The sequence below is a fragment of the Aphelocoma coerulescens genome, chromosome 21 (genome assembly GCF_041296385.1).
Source record: "Aphelocoma coerulescens isolate FSJ_1873_10779 chromosome 21, UR_Acoe_1.0, whole genome shotgun sequence".
Lineage (NCBI taxonomy): Eukaryota > Metazoa > Chordata > Aves > Passeriformes > Corvidae > Aphelocoma > Aphelocoma coerulescens.
This window is the reverse complement of record NC_091034.1, coordinates 2,837,123-2,853,229: the sequence shown is the minus strand read 5'-3', so window position 1 is coordinate 2,853,229 and position 16,107 is coordinate 2,837,123. Positions and strand designations below refer to the sequence as shown.

At 50.6% G+C, this 16,107-nt stretch overlaps 1 protein-coding gene across 1 annotated transcript; it reads left to right on the top strand.

The window, feature by feature from the left end:
- Window positions 1-12,104: 12,104 nt before the first annotated feature.
- HIPK4 (homeodomain interacting protein kinase 4) lies at window positions 12,105-13,851 on the top strand. Its single transcript, XM_069035223.1, has 2 exons — window positions 12,105-13,544; window positions 13,825-13,851. The coding sequence occupies exons 1-2, from the start codon at window positions 12,105-12,107 to the stop codon at window positions 13,849-13,851; spliced, it is 1,467 nt and encodes a 488-aa protein (XP_068891324.1).
- The last annotated feature ends 2,256 nt before the right edge of the window (window positions 13,852-16,107 follow it).

The following is a 16,107-nucleotide window of genomic DNA, read 5'->3' as shown; positions in this document are numbered from 1 at the left end:
GGCTCGGTGGTGGCCACGGCTTATCCAGGGTCACAAATTAGCGGCTTAGTGAATTGGACTCCCGTGGCAGCTCCTAGCCTATTTGCATATGCACCAGCGGAGCAAAAGCCGCCCGGATGTCCCTTCTTAGCCAGTGTAGCGCCGGGCATGCCTGCACCTAGACTCCCTGGCTGTGGTCCGCTGCCCTCCTTGGTGCTGGACTATTCTGTGCAGTGGCAGAACCAAGCCATCGACCTTTTAATACAGCACCTGCCTTTGCTGACAGAGTTATTGAACATATCCCGGCAGCTGGAGGAACTGCTCAGCTTGCAAAAGCAGCTGCTGCAGACGCCAGGGGCACCCTGCCGTGCAGGGTGCATCGGGGCGGTGCTGCCAGCCAGGCCCGCGCCGACCGTGGGAGACGCGGCTCCAAACCAGGAAGCGGCGCGGCCAGCGGCGAACCTGGAAGTAGCGCTGCTGCAGGAAAACCCAGAAGCGGCTGCAGCTGCAGAGCAGTGGCCGGGGGCAGCGGCGCCAAACGCAGCCAGGGAGCGAGAAACAGCAGCGGTTTCGGAGCGGCACCGAATGCTGCAGCGGAGCAAGGGCCAGTGGAGGTGCTGGGCATGGCTGCAGCACGGGGACCAGCAACGGCACCAAACACTGCTGCGGTGGAGGAGACGAGTGCAGCGCTGGGCGCGGCTACAGTCCCAGAGACGGTTGCAGCAGCTCCAGTACCAGTTCGGTCGGGACCGGGCTGAGATGGCATCCTGTAAAGAGGCTGCTGTTCAAACTGCAGTGCAGCCGGCTGTAGTCTGTGCTGTCTGTTCTGCCCCTAGCCAAACTAGCCAAAGTGCCCCTCTCTGTCCACCTCTGTTCGCTCCCAGAGTCTCAGAGTTGCCTTTGCCTGATGACTCATCATCAGGCAGTGAAGCAGATGAGGTTCTGGCCCTGGGGCGTAAAGCTGCCGTAGCCGGGCGGCGAAGGAAAAGGCTGCTCCGGTCTCGCCCCTGGACCTTTCAGGAATGCACGGTAACAGTGCGTCCGACCCACTACAGTCGCTTCTTAGAGTCAGTTAAAATGCGAGCATTGGAGGAGGGTGACTGGAGGTTATTGGAAACACTTGGAATGAAATCAGCAACATAAAATTTGTGCTGGGTTCCTTGATATTCCAGTCATCCTGGTACTTTCTGTTGAATGTCAGCTCTGAAAGCAGAGTGGGAAATGCCTGCAGTGCCAGCTGCCAGACAGTCCATCAGCTAGGTGTCATGGTTTAGGAACATTATTCCCCAATTTAGTGCTCCCACCAAAACTGTGCCAGCACTCCCTTCCTCTACTGCCCCTTCTTCCATCCACGGATGGTTGGACATGAGAGTTGGAGGCACAAAGGCGAAGATAATTGGTTAAGATAGATTTACTTGAAAAAGCAATTAGCTAAGAAAATGAATAGGAACAATGATATTAATAACACAATTGTACAAAGAAACAGTAACTTATATGCAAAATGCTCACCAAGCCTGACCCTATGTGACTTGTGAGGAATGAGACAACTCTTTGTAGAAATTAAAACAATTTATTAAAACAGAAAAAAATTGAAAAATTGCAAAAAAACTAACAAAATATAAAAATTTGGGATCCAGATGGCTCGAGAGATATGCCCCAGGAGCGCAGGGATTCAGGAACTTTAGGCTTAAGACAGCTCTGAACCTCAGGTAGAGAAAAAAATAAACTTGCAGTTTAGGCTGGTCAAAAAGAAATCTATTTCTAAAAGCCCCTAGAAAGGGGTAGGCTTCTCCAGCACTGCCTTAGCAAGCTGGAGAGGATGGGAGAATGAGAGTGACCACGTGTCTTTTTCTTCCTTTTATAGCTTTTGCTCCGCCCACAGTCCGCCCACAGTCCACCCCCCTGGTTCAAGGCGGTTGGTGTTTTCCCCTTGACAGACCACCTCTGTCCACCAATGGCTCCTCCTGGTCAGAGGGGTGATATCAGTTGAGATAAGGGTCATGTGCTTATGGGGGGCTGGGCTGTTTGTTGCAACTGGGGTTTTTTTTTAAAATCTGCCTTGAAACCAAGATACAAGTAAAACATAAAAATACATCCAACACATCTTAAAACACTTGTAAAAGTATACAGTAAACACAGGAAGACCATAAAAACTTGATTAGTGTACCTGGACTGATGGATTGATTTTAACATTCAATTTAAAAATATTAAGCTCAAATTAATTAAAGCACTTAATATGCAAAGACCAAGCACAAATAGGGATTTCATGTATGACATGACTTGACCATGGCTGGTGCCACCCCACTGCTCACTCCACCCTTCTCAGAAGCCAGAGAGAGTCCCTTCACCTCCACCTCTGGCAATGAGGCAAGATGGTATTGAATAGGCCCTTAGATGTGGGGAGAGAGAAGATAGAACTGAGCTACAGGCTGTGGGACATGCCTGCAGAATGCCATGGCTGCACAGAGAGGCTTATCTCTGCCTGACCTTGAGGGGCGGAGATGCCACATGGCATTGCTCTATGGAGAGGAGCCTGCTGGAAGCTGCCAAACACCTGAACAGCCCCATATAAGGATATTAAGAAAGTGTGTTGCTGATGTGGCAATGTGTCATAGGTCGCATAGTGAAAAATACCATATAAGGAAATACTGTGTCTTGAAGAAGTGCATAAAACCAGCTCGTTCCTCTGAATAAACATCTCAGTATCGCTGCTGGTCTGAATCTGTGCCTCAGTTGTTACACTTAGACATGCCCACAGCCATGCTCCCTCAGCTACTGCAAAAATTAATTCTTTTATGGCCGAAACCAAGGCATTATCCACCCCTTATTTTATACCATCTATATCATGCCCAGATCATACACCTCCTACCTATATACATATACACATACATATATATAAAAGTATACACGAGCACAGGTATCATTTCCATAGTCATTGTCTGTCCCTTTAAGATGTCTGTTGAGTTCATTTAGTCCATGACTGTGGGTTCTAGCTCACAGTATAGATGTCTTCCAGGGAAGAAGGGCTGGTGTGCTGTCAGCTGGTTGCTGCATTAGGAGCTCATGACTGGTGTATCTGGAGCAGTCTATTATGGTCCATGGTAGTTATGGCGCACAGTAGCAGTATCATTCAGCAACCAATATTATACAATTTGACATTACTGAAAAATCAAATCCCCTTGAGTGACACATTGTGTTTCCCTGTCCCTCTGCATCACCCACCAACTGCACCCAGGTCCTTCAGCAAAAACAATCCCGTGGATGGATTTGCCTTTGCTTGAGGCAGCACTAATCCAAGCTGTCTTCCCTAACACATTTGTCATATGCACCATGGGGATTTTATCCCCTTCTATGGTATGTGGAGGTTTTGATTGGGCAGGGCCATCTTGAATGGTAGAGCCTCGAGTATTAACTGACCAGGTGGCCTTTGCTAAATGTAGATCCCAATGTTTGAAGGTCCCACTGATGCCTTGAAGTGGCTACCTAAAAACAGAGGCTAGACAAAAATAAGAGAATAAAAGTAGGTATTTATTTGAAGGGCCTTCAAAGGTACACCCTGGGCAGTCCAAAGTCTATGCCCAAGATGGACCCTGGGTCATGGGTCCTTCACACGCTTTTATTTGTTCGGTCTATTTGCATGTCAGGGTTAATTCTCCAATTATAACTTCAGTTCATGATGTAATTACCCCAAGTCTGCCCCTCCTCTTCAGAGCCTTTTAAGTTTACACATTTTGGGGCCTGGGACAATCGAGGTGTCCTTGAAGAGCAAACCTAGAGAGGCTTTGTTATGTCTAACCAGCATGAGAAAACAGTAGTTAATGGGCCACATAAAACTTCAGTTACACACTAGGCAGTACAGGATTTGAAAAATATAAAAGTTAAAACCTAAGGCATCACCACCACCCATTGCTTTCAAGGTGGTTTTTACAGTCCATTGTACCATTCAATATTCCCAGAGGCTGGTGCATGACAGGGAATATGATACACCCGCTCAATCTCATGCTCTCTGGCCCAAGTGTTCATAAGGCTATTTTTGAAATGAGTCCCATTGTCTGACTCAATTCTTTCTGGGGTTCCATGCCTCCAAAGAACTTGCTTTTCGAGTTCCAAGATGGTGTTCTAGGCAGTGGCATGAGGCATGGGGTACGTCTCCAGCCACCCAGTGGTTGTTTCCACCACTGTCAAGCAAGTAGCATGCAACATGTAGCACTTGCCTTGGGGGGTTTGTGGCAGTGTGATGCAATCAATCCACCAGGCCTCCCCATACTTATATTTTGACCATTGTACACCGTACCACAGGGGCTTTACCAGCTTGGCCCTGCTTGATTGCAGCACGTTTCACAATCATGGATAACCTGGGGTATAGTGTCCATAGTTAAGTCCACCCCTCGGTCATGGGGCCCATCGGTATGTCGCGTCTCTTCCCTGATGTCCTGAGGTGTCATGGCCCCACTGAGCCAGAAATAACTCACCCTTATGTTGACAGTCCAGATCCATCTGAGACACTTCAATCTGGGCAGCCCAATCCACCTGTCCATTGTTGTGATGTTCTTCAGTAGCCCAGCTCTTGGGTATGCGTGCATCTGTTGGGGTCTCCTCCCCCGCCATGTAGCCCTGAGGGCACAGACACACGGGGTTTCCCTGCCCCTGCTCAGCCTCGTTCCCCATTGGTTGGTTTGTGTTCCCCTGCACGGGCAAAAGCAGCTCGGGTCCTGTGACTGTAGCAGAGTCCCTCAGCAGAGCCCGGCCATGCGGCTGGGGAAATAAACATCTCTGAAACATCTAGCAAGAATCCGTCCGTATATATTTCTTTTCCACGGGACTCCTGGTTTGATATAGGCGTGTTGCAGTATCCCCACTGCAACATAATGGTGGAGATTTGAGGGCAGAACGATCCCCGATCCCTAAGCGACTTTGTGTGAGTAAACCCTGGAAACTTTGGATTCTTCTTCTTGGTTTTGTTTTGCTATTCCATATCTAAACAATGGAGGAACTGTGGGAAGACTCTTGGCTTTCAGAGCCGCATATGGACATTTATCTTAAACTTAAAATGATTCTTGAACAACGGTTTGTAAATTTTAGCTTGATTCAAGCTCAGAAAGAACTGAAACACTTCCTGGCATGGTTGTTTAAGGACTTTTTCTATGTTTCTTGGGATTTAATTCTTACCAAGAGCTTTTGGAAGACCGTTTGGACCCAGTTAATATTTGAGTCAAAATATATGCCGATGGAAGAATATTTTCGTGAATATTATTTAATAACCGAGACTGTTGAGCAATGTCAGCTGTGTCCTGGTGAAGGGAAGCCTGGCTCAGGGACCGTGCGACCCAGGCCACGTGCACCGAGCACTCTGCGAGCAGCAGCGAGACGGTTCCCGTGCGCGGGCGGAGCCACGCGGGCCGCAGTGTCGGTGGCGGAGCGAGGCGCGGCAGGAGCTGCACAGCCCGGCAGTGCCCGCCCGGCCCCGCGCAGCGCGTGGTGGAGCGAGCCCCGAGAGCGCCCGAACGAGAGGGGCGGCGCATGGGCGGCGGCTGGCGGTGGCAGAGTGGAGCTGTGCCCAGCCGAAACGCGCGCTGGAGCGGGGCACGGGGGGGTCATGGCTTGGGGGGCCCGCCGAGATGCAGCGCCTGGCAGTGGCAACGCAGCTGAGAGCAGAGGAGGCGACGCACGGAGAACGGAGCGGCGCGGCGCGGCCCGGCCCGCGCGGCCCCAAACGCGACCCCGGGAAAAGGGCGCCGGAACCAGCAGCGCCGATAATTCCAACACGGGAGCGACCGAAAGAGAGAGCAAAGACACAGCGAGACAGAAAACAGCAGCCACTCGGAAAAAGGAAAAGACCATAGTAGCTAAGATCTTAGGGACAGTGAAATGGTATAATGTTAAACAAAACTATGGTTTTATAACAAGATGTGATAACCAGCAAGACATATTCGTGCATAGAACTGCTATTAAAAAGAATAACCCTGAAAAATGCATCCCAAGCTTGGGAGATGGAGAGGTGGTGGAATTCAAAATCATACAAGGTAGAAAAGGGTTACAAGCATCGCAGGTCACTGGGCCTGATGGTGTTCCTGTAAAAGGCAGTATATATGCAAAAAATCGTAGTCATGTTAGACAATATCTCCATTGTAAACCCCCCCTACAGTCTCTCTTTCCTAATCCCACCTTTCCCTTTTACCCTATGTCCTATTACCCCCAGTGTATTCCCAATCTGTTTTTTCATCCATGGTTCCCCTCACAAAACCCTGCCTTTGCCAATTGTTTCCCCTACAATTCCTCTCCGATGCTGATGGGGGGATGAAAAGGGGGAGGGAAGAGATTGAACCCTCTCCTGCCTCAGTTTCCCCACAGGCATGTCCAGAGAGTTCTGTCTCCCTTCTGTCAGCCCTAAGATGTTCCACAGAATCTGTTTAGACATTTAAAGACTCAGGAGGGTGGCTTGTTTTGTTTTGAAGCAGTTCTTGTTATGTTTATCCAATTGTCTTCATTCTCCTTTTATTAAAATAAAACGGGTGAGATGTTGGGGTCCCTCCCCCGCGCCCCGTAGCCCTGAGGGGAGGCACGGGGTTTCCCTGCCCCTGCTCAGCCTCGTTCCCCATTGGTTGGTTTGTGTTCCCCTGCACGGGCAAAGCAGCTCGGGTCCTGTGACTGTAGCAGAGTCCCTCAGCAGAGCCCGGCCATGCGGCTGGGGAAATAAACATCTCTGAAACATCTAGCAAGAATCCGTCCGTATATATTTCTTTTCCACGGGACTCCTGGTTTGATATAGGCGTGTTGCAGTATCCCCACTGCAACATGCATCCACATGACAGACTTTCACAGTCAGCTTCTTTACCTGGACAGCAATACCTCACAACACTTTGGCAGCCCAGATGGGTTTCTCTTTGTGCTGCCAATTGGCCCTTTTCCATTGTGTCAGCTACCCCCACAGAGCATTTGCTATCATCCATGAGTCAGTGTAGAGGTAGAGTGTTGTGGGGTATGCCCAGCCCCTGCCCTGGAGAGAGGCCTGCTGAGATAAGGAGATTGCATAACCTCCCAGCAAGATCCCCTTGGAAAAGGCAGCACTTTGTGGTGAGGGTGAGAGAAAACAAGAGCCATGATCCTCTGGGAAATCCTATGTAGATTATTTGTAACCCATTGGCTTCTACCCTCTCACACCCACCCTTGTATCCCTATAAAAGCTACCCTTCTCCCCCTTTGAGTTTGGAGAGCTCATCCCTAGCCTCCCCCTCACAGGGTGCGGACTAATAAAGCTGCCTCATGCGGAACTACTAAACGAGCCTCTCGTCTCTCTCCTCCTGGTCCAGCCTGGGGTTTGTCTCGCAGAACAAGAGCTGAAGTCACTCTCACTGAAATCACTAAAGAGCTGACAGCCTACTGAGACAGGCACCTTTCTGCGAAGGCACCCCGGTGGCTGAGGGAACACTGTAGACCGCTGGAAGACTGTCCCTTGTGGGACACTCTCTCTGGGTTGGTCACGGCTTCCTGGGTCTGAGCCACAGATCCCAATTCGGCCACAATAGAGTGTTGGCTATTTCTCATGTTCAATGATATCCAAAGCCAGCTGGGTGGCTCTCAGCTCTGCTATTTGACTGGACCCTCCTTGTCTCCCAATACCTTCTGCACCTTGCTGTGTAGGACTCCACACAGAAGCTTTCCATTTCTGGTGTATCCCTGTGATATGACAGAAACTGTCTGTGAAGAGAGCATATCGCTTTTCATTCTCAAGTAGTTGATTACATGGTGGGGCCTCCTCAGCATGTTACCTTCTCCTCTTCTGAAAATAATCTGCAGTTTTCACCTTCGGGACAGTTTATAATGACTTCCAAGATCCCAGGGTGATTTGGATTTCCTATTCGAGCTTGCTGTGTGATCAGAGCAATCCACTTGCTCCATGTGGCATCAGTGACAGGATGTATGGAAGGGCCTTTCCCTTTGAACATCCAACCCAGCACTGGCAGCTGGGGTGCCAGAAAGAGTTGTGGTTTGGTGCCAATCACTTCTGAGGCAGCTCGAACCCCTTCATCAGTTGCTAAAATATCTTTTTCAGTTGGAGTGTAACAGGCCTCAGATCCTTTGTATCCCTGACTCCAGAACCCAAGAGATTGTGCTCATGTCTCTCCAGGTACTTTTTGCCAGAGACTCCAGGAAGGACCATTCTCCCTATCTACACTTTTTTGCATTCTGTCCTGTCCTGACTGGCCCAAGGGCTACTGCATGAATAATCTCCTGTTTAATTTGTTCCAAAGCTTGTTGTTGTTCAGGACCCCACCTGAAATAATTTTTCTTCCAGGTTACATGATAGAGAGGTCTTACCATCTGACTGTAATCTGGAATATGCATTCTCCAAGAGCCCACAGTGCCCAGGAAAGCCTGTGTGTCCTTCTTGCTGGTCAGTGGGGACATAGCTGCTATTTTGTTGATCACATCCATTGGAATCTGATGATGTCCATCTTGCCATTTTATTCCTAAAAACTGAATTTCCTGAACAGGTCCCTTGACCTTACTTTGTTTTACAGCAAAGTCAGCCTTCAGAAGGATTAGAATTATCTTCTCCCCTTTCTCAAAAAGTTCATCTGCACACCACTGGTATGCAGTGTTGCCCCATATTGACAGTGCCATCAGTGTGCTACAAGTGTTCTGGAACCTCACCCTTTTCCAGCGCAGTTTGGATCAGTCCCGTGGCAAATGGTGAGACTGTGCTTCCACCCCAGGGGCAGTTGATTCCAAATGTACTGGATGCCCATCCAGGTGAAAGCAAACTGTGGCCTGCACTCTGCTGCCAGAGGAATGGAGAAAAATGCATTGGCAATATCAGTGGTGGCACCATTTTGCCGAAGTTCCAGCATGTCCAGCACAGCAGCACTCAGTGGTGGTGGGACTTCATTCAGTCCACTGTCAGTCTCCACTCTCTACTTGACTAGCCATTAGGGCCAGGGCTGTTAGAGGGTAAGCGAGTTTGAATGCTCCCTGACTCTCCAGTTTACGACTCATCCTATCAGAGTGATGGTGGTTCCACAGTCCCGGTTGGTGAGGTATTGCTGATGTTGCACTGTTGCTGTGGCAATTGGTACCTGTTGTTCTTTGACCCTCAGCAGTCCCACAGCAGAAGGGTGCTCTGACAGGCCAGGCAAGGGATTCAGCTATCTATTTTCCTCTGTCTACACAGCAGCTCTCCCAAAGCCCAATGAGGTCCTTTGGGGCCCTTGAAATACACTCTCCTGCGGTAATCTGTGCCAAGGATGCCTGAAGGCCTCTGGGCCAGTCACAGTCAAGCACCTAAAGGTACCCTGGCATCTTCTAGGGACAATGGTACTGGCTGTGAGGAGAGTGCCCAAGACAATGGCGCAGGGATGAAGCTGCTGTGGTTTGGAATTGGCAAGTCATGGGAGGGACAATGGGATGTGGGAGGAACCAGGGTCCCACAGGACCTCTCAGCTTCAGGGTTACATGATAGAGAATAAGCCACTCCCCTTTCCCCACGCCTTCTGGTAAGGGATGGACAAAAAGCCAGAAATTGTGGGTTGAGATAACAATTTACTAAACGCACAAAGCGATGGAATAAGACATGCACAATACCAATGGCAGTACTAATAGGAAAAGTGTACAAAAAGAGAAGGTGTTTCACCCACAGAAAGGTGTTCACCACTGGGAACAAAAAAAAGATGGCTGGTGCTTCCCATATATTGTGCCCACATGACTTCACCAGACAAAGGCAATATGGTGAGCATTCCCACAAACCACCCATGTGGTCATCAGGAACCAAGGCAAGATGTCAGGGAAACTCCTGTGGCCAGCATTTCCTGCCTCCCCAGCCTGAAATAACGAAAAACAGTAACAAAACAACCCCCCTGGAATCTAGGTCATCCAAGTAGGGGTTGCATTGCCACTCCACTGAGCTCAGTTTTGCATGGGTGCTTCTGGTGCTGCTTCTAACACTCTGCAGCATTGTGGGGTCGCCCCTGCCAGTCATTTGCTGTGGCAGCCTCCCTGCCAGCAATGTCAGTTCAGTACTACAGTCAACTCGTGTTTTCTACACTGTGTTTCAGCACTATAGTCTGTGGCTGCACTCCGGAGGAAAAAGGGGAGAGGGCACCAGCAGGGTGGCAGAGGGACTGAATCCATAGGGGTTGATGCTGACACCTTCGCAGAAGGAGGAAAAAATGGCCGGCTGCCAGTCTGGGTTTTCCTGCCAGAACTAGTGATAATGTACATGATGCAGAATAACAACTTAGTCACACCCACAGAGCACTAAAACTCCTCTCCCTCTCTGTAAGCAGGACAACATCACCTTGCTGGTGATGGGCAGCCATTGTGTGCCATCGCTGCCTAAACTGCCCACTGGGTCTGGCCAGAGCTGGGTGGGGTGGGTGAAGTTGCCAAAATCTGGGAGCTCCAACCCTGCTATCTGGACTGGGGGGACTCTAAAATAATGAGATGTAGGGAAAGACCTGGGAGCTTAATCATTGGCACAGCAGGAAGGAAAAAGTCGTCTCCTAATACAATCCAGTTGAAGCTGAAAACCAGGGGAACAATGGGAGATGAGTGGGTGCAGCCATTGACCCACTGGTTCACCATCTCCACTTGTGGGTTGCACTGTCTAAGTGCAACAACCAGAGGATCCAGTCAGCCAGAGGATACCAAAACCTACCAGCATGCAGTTGTTAAAGGTGCCAGTATTGAATTTGCACCACTGGGGATGGATGGAATGATGAAGGAGACCACCAAGAAGGATATAGTTCTGGGATGCTGGTCTAGAATCAAATTGCAAAAATTTGGTGTAGTTTTGGTTTGGAGTGGGTTGGAAAGTGAGGGGAGGATGAGAATGGGCAGTGCGAAGGCATCAGCAGTGGTGAAACTGAAGGAGAAAGGAGAAAACAAGCAGGCAGAGAACTTCCAGCCCCACATCAACAGGGCTGCAGAAGGCAAATTCCACTGTTGACAGTGGGTGCCCAGCATGGGTTTCTCCTCTGGGGGGTCCCCACTGGAGCTCACCATCACCCAACACAAGGGTAGGAAGATGCTGTTACCCTATGTTGAACTCTTCCCCAGGGGCCCCCAATTCAACCACCAGCCAGTGATGATGGAAGTCACCCCAAGTTTCAATGTGGGGGGACTCAGAGGTGAGAGGACCCTTACATTTCAGCTGTGTAAGCTGGCACTGAGCCCCCAACTCTGTGGTGAGCAATGAACCCCCCACCATGCATGGGGACCTTTTGCGATCCCCTAAAATGGTGATAGAGTGGTGGAGCATCACTTACTGCCCCAAACCCTCTTTAATTCCCTTACTCCCCCAAATTAATCTTTTTTTGGTGGTGTTCAATGATTTTGTGCATACTTTCCACATGTTACTATCAAACGGGAGAGGTGTTTAATAGGTCCTTGCACTTGGCTTGGCTGAAATAAATGTTAACCCCCCAAAAAAGTAATGAGAATATCTATGAGGTCTGGGCATGGGGTTTGGGGGCCCAGGGACAGGTTTTCTGGGGCTGGCAGTAAGGGGGTGAGAGGGAGCTAGGCTGTGTTTTAGGGAAATAGAAGTGGATTTCAAGGAGCTAGGACTGGGTTTGAGGGGCGTGGGGTGGGTTATGTTGGACTGGAGATTTGGGGGCTGGGGATGTATCATGGGGAGCTCAGATGGGTTTGGAGACTAGGGAGAGGTTTTGGGGGCCTTGGATGGGTTTTGGGGAATGAGGGATGGATCTTGGGGGGCTTGAACAGGTTTTGATGGACAAGGAACTGGGTTTAGTGGACTAGAATTTAGCTTTGGGTGGCTGTGTATGGGTCTTGGAGGACTTGGATGGGTTTTGGTGGACCAGGGAAAGGGGTTAGGGCGTTGAAAATGGGTTTTCAGGGGGCTGGGATCCATTTTGGGGGGATCAGGGATGTGTTCTTGGGTTTGTGGATGGATTTGGGGAGAGCAGGGCTGGATTCGGGGGGGCCAGTGTTGGGTTTCTGGGGATTCTTCCACCCAGGCTACTTCTGTTGTGACATCATGTGTTGTCATGGTGATGTTGGAACCCACAGTGTTGTGAGGCTGGGTTGGGACAGTTAGGTGTCTCCAGTCCCCACTGGGTGCTGAGCTGGAGGATCCTGAGCCCCTGGTGAGGAGCCAACCCACCATGGTGACGCTGGTGGTAGGTGCCAAGTGCTATGACATATTGGCCATGGTGGGGAAGGGGACCTTTGGACAGGTGATCCAGGGGCAGTGTAGGAGCACTGGGGACATGGTGGCCATCAAGATCCTGAAGAACTGTGATCACGATGGCCAAATAGTGAAAAATGAACTGAGGCTGCTGCAGGCCTTGCGGGAGGGAAACACGAAGGACTCTCACATCATCCATTTCCTCGAGTCCTTCAGTGACACGGTCTGGACCTACCTGGTCTTTGAGCTGCTGCAGCAAAACCTCTTTGACTTCCAAAAGCAGAACAACTTCTCACCGTTGCCTGTCCGCCACATCCGTACCATCACAGCACAGGTGCTGGTGGCACTTGTCAAGCTGAAGGAGCTCTCCATCATCCATGCTGACCTTAAGCCAGAGAACATCATGCTGGTGGACCATGCACGCTATCCATTCCGCATCAAGCTTGTTGACTTTGGCTCAGCTATCCTCCTCTCTGAGGTCTGCCGTGTCCAGGAGCCCTACATCCAAACCCGCTTCTACCGGGCACCGGAGATCTTGCTGGGGTTGCCCTTCTGCGAGAAGGTGGATGTCTGGTCTTTGGGCTGCGTGATGGCCGAGCTTCACTTGGGTTGGCCACTCTACCCTGGCAATGACGAATATGACCAGGTATGCTACATCTGCTCCACCTTGGGGCTACCCCGGGGTGAGCTGCTCTGCGCTGCCCAGAAGACACGGTCCTTCTTCCAATGGGTGACATGTTCCACTGGTACCTGGCAGCTCAAGCCACCAGGGAAGGTGATGGCAAAGCTGATGGAAAGGAGGGAGCATATCTTTTCCTCACTGGATCAGTTGGCGGTGGTGAATGTCTGCCCGATGCCTGATCCTGACCAGGAGGAGCTGGCCAAGCGCTGTGATTTGTACAGGATGGTGGAGCTGGTCAAGAGGATGCTCACTTGGGACTCGCATGAGCGAATCACACCCAGTGCTGCCCTTCAGCATCCCTTCATCTCCATGCAGGAGGTGAAGGCCAGCTTTGAGGCCACCCAGTACTACCAGCTCAGCCAGGAAGACCTGAGGGCATCCTGTAAGGATTCCAGCATAGCCGAGATCTTCCCCAGCATGGACAAAGGTGCCTTCATCCCTGCTAGCCAGGGAGGCATCCAGAAAGCCACTGTCCAGATGGATGGGCTCAGCCTGGCTGAGCCAGTTGGGGACACTGGTGACAAGTGCCAGCAGGACATCTGCCAAGCCCCCAGCCCCACCCACTGTGGAAGCCAGTACTGTCAGCATCACTGGTGTCCCCAGATGGAGCCTACCACGGGTCACTTGACTGTGATGGGGTCTCCCAGCAGAATGAAATGGTACAGCCACCGCAATGGCAACCCAATCATGGAACAGAACCTGCCTGGAAGATGCTACAGCTCATCCTGTGACAAGGTACAGGGAGGGGGCTCCTGGGCACAGGCACTCTGGGACAAAGGGTGCTTGGGATCCCTTACATACTTGGGTTTCCTGGTGCCCCAGGTCCCCAGGTGCCCAAGGTTCCCACAAAGAAGGAGGTAACACTCACCCCCTCCTCATGCTTTCCTCCCTGTTCCCCACCACAGAGAGCTCTGGTGATGTGGCGCAACCCCAAGCCTCCAGGGATTTGGAGAATGGGCTCTGGAGGCTGGGCTGGTGTGCCCCTGCAGTACTCAGCATGCTCTTCCTGCCACAGAGCCAGTGGCACCCCCAGCACCACTAAGACCCCACAGCAACCCTTGCATACACTCCAGCAGCCCAGAGCTTGCAAGAGACCTTCTTCTTCCTCACCCTCAAGCACTCCAGCCACCAAAACCCAGCGCCTTGCTGGTGGAGACCACAGCCAGGACTGCAACAGGACATACTGTGCCAGATGCTACCGGCTCTGTTTCTCACATTGATCCCCCAATAAATAGTTTTGCAAAAATCTGAGCATTTCAACTGATTATTTGCCAGGGGAGTTTGGTACTGCCAAGACTTGAGGGGTGTCCCAGCTTCTCACCCGGGGCTGGCACAGCACTTGGCAAAGGCCTGGCATTTTCCACCATTGAAGCATGGAGAACCTCCCCCCAGCTCAATAACAACATAAACTCCAGAAAACTTGGATTTTCTGGGTTTTTTCCCTGTAGTAGGGCATCTCAAACCCCACAAAAGCTTATCTGTAGCTTGTTAACTGGTCAGATAAATCAAACAGGACAAGACAAGCTGTCTTGTATGAGTTGTTTTGGTGCCATGGGGTAAACATTAGTCTGGCTCTCCCAACTGCCAATAAACATCTTACTGATGAAGTGAAATTTGGAAAGATAAGCTGGATTTCTGACTGACAGACACCTCACTTTACAAACTATAAAAGCTACACCAGACTTTCACAAAGCAGAAACCTTCTGCACATTTTACTGGAAATGTGTGGAGTTTCTCCCCGAACAGGGATGCCTGCTTTGCAATTACTCCTCTGGAGGCTGAGTAAAAGAACTCTGTGTATGTTATCCTCATTTCAGTAGTAAGTTACATTTGACTCCTAATCAATACTATTTCTTTTGCTAGCTTTAATATAGGTACCTTGATATAGTGCACTGTTCTATGTAACCTACTCTTAGTTCCTTTAGTTTTATACTGTGTAGTAAGTAAATCTGATTAAAATCTTTTGTCTGTTACCTCCTGTCTGTTTAATAAAGAACTCATTTTATAAATAGACCTAATGTGCCATCCTTAGAACTTGTGGGCCAGCGTAATTTCTTAAATTTAAGCTGGCAGGGCTTGTGTAAAGCTTCCACTCACCCTGTCACATTCCCCAAACTGGAGTGGGGGCAGCCAGATTCAGCACAGCCAGATCCAGTGGTTCCTCAGTGGTCTATTCCTTGTCCTTGAATGGACCCACAGAGGCTCTCCCAGCACTTGGCATTCCCTGCTCACAAACTACCTGTGGCTGCTCTTGCATGATGTTGGTGGCATGGTGTGGCCAGCACTGGCTCCACTCATCCTCAGCTTCACCACTGAGCTTGCTGGCTGCACAAAGTAGTCCCCAGACCACTTGGATATCCCTGCAAGGAGATTTGTGGGGAAAGACAAAACAACCCAAGAACCACCCCACAGCCACTGTCAGCAGCAGCTGGTGGCTCACCCAGAAGCACTGACCCTAACCAAAATCCGAAGTGGAGGTGACACAGGCATTCAGGACATCCCCAACAATGTCCCCACAGAGCACCCTCAAATGGAACAAGGACCTCCCCCCACTACTTTTGGGACCCCCAAATGAGGGCAGGGAACCCCTCCAGCACACCTGAGGCCCCCTTAAAGAGTCCAAGACCCCCAGAACCCCCCCAATAAGACAGAGACCCCACCCTGCACCCCTGGGATCTCGAAATGGGGTCTGGAACCCTCCCAGCAGGGTTCTGAGCCTCCACCCACACTTTTACCCCAGCTCTCCAGCTCCCAGTCATGCCATCATGCTTGTGCTGGTGGGTGACAATTTTGGGGTTCATCTCTCCTCAAACTCCCCTACTCTGCCACGCATGTAGGGCTTGCCATGCTCCTCCAGAATCTTCTATCCATCTTGTTCATCCCCATCCTATGCCTGGGGGAGGTGGGGGTTCCCACCTGTCCCTCTCTGTTCCCCTACAGGGGAACAGAGTTCCCTTGTTCTTGCAGCAGAGATAGTCATCATCAAGCTTGTCCCCTTCAGGGTCATGGGGGAAATTGGGTAGACAGGGCTTCTTGAGGGGGTGGGGGCCAGGGATAGATGGATGGACAAACACCTCCCTCCCTCCAGTGGGGTCATGGATAGATGGATGGATGGATGGGCGGGCTAGATGGAGAGACAGCAGGGTTGGCCAGCCATGGGCCATATGGACAGACAGACAGCAGAGATGGCCAGGCCAGGGGGACAGATGGCAGGGATTGTCTGGACAGATGGATGGATGAACAGCCAGATGAAATAATGTTTGGGCTGGATGGCTGGAGAGATGGACAGCAGGGGTAG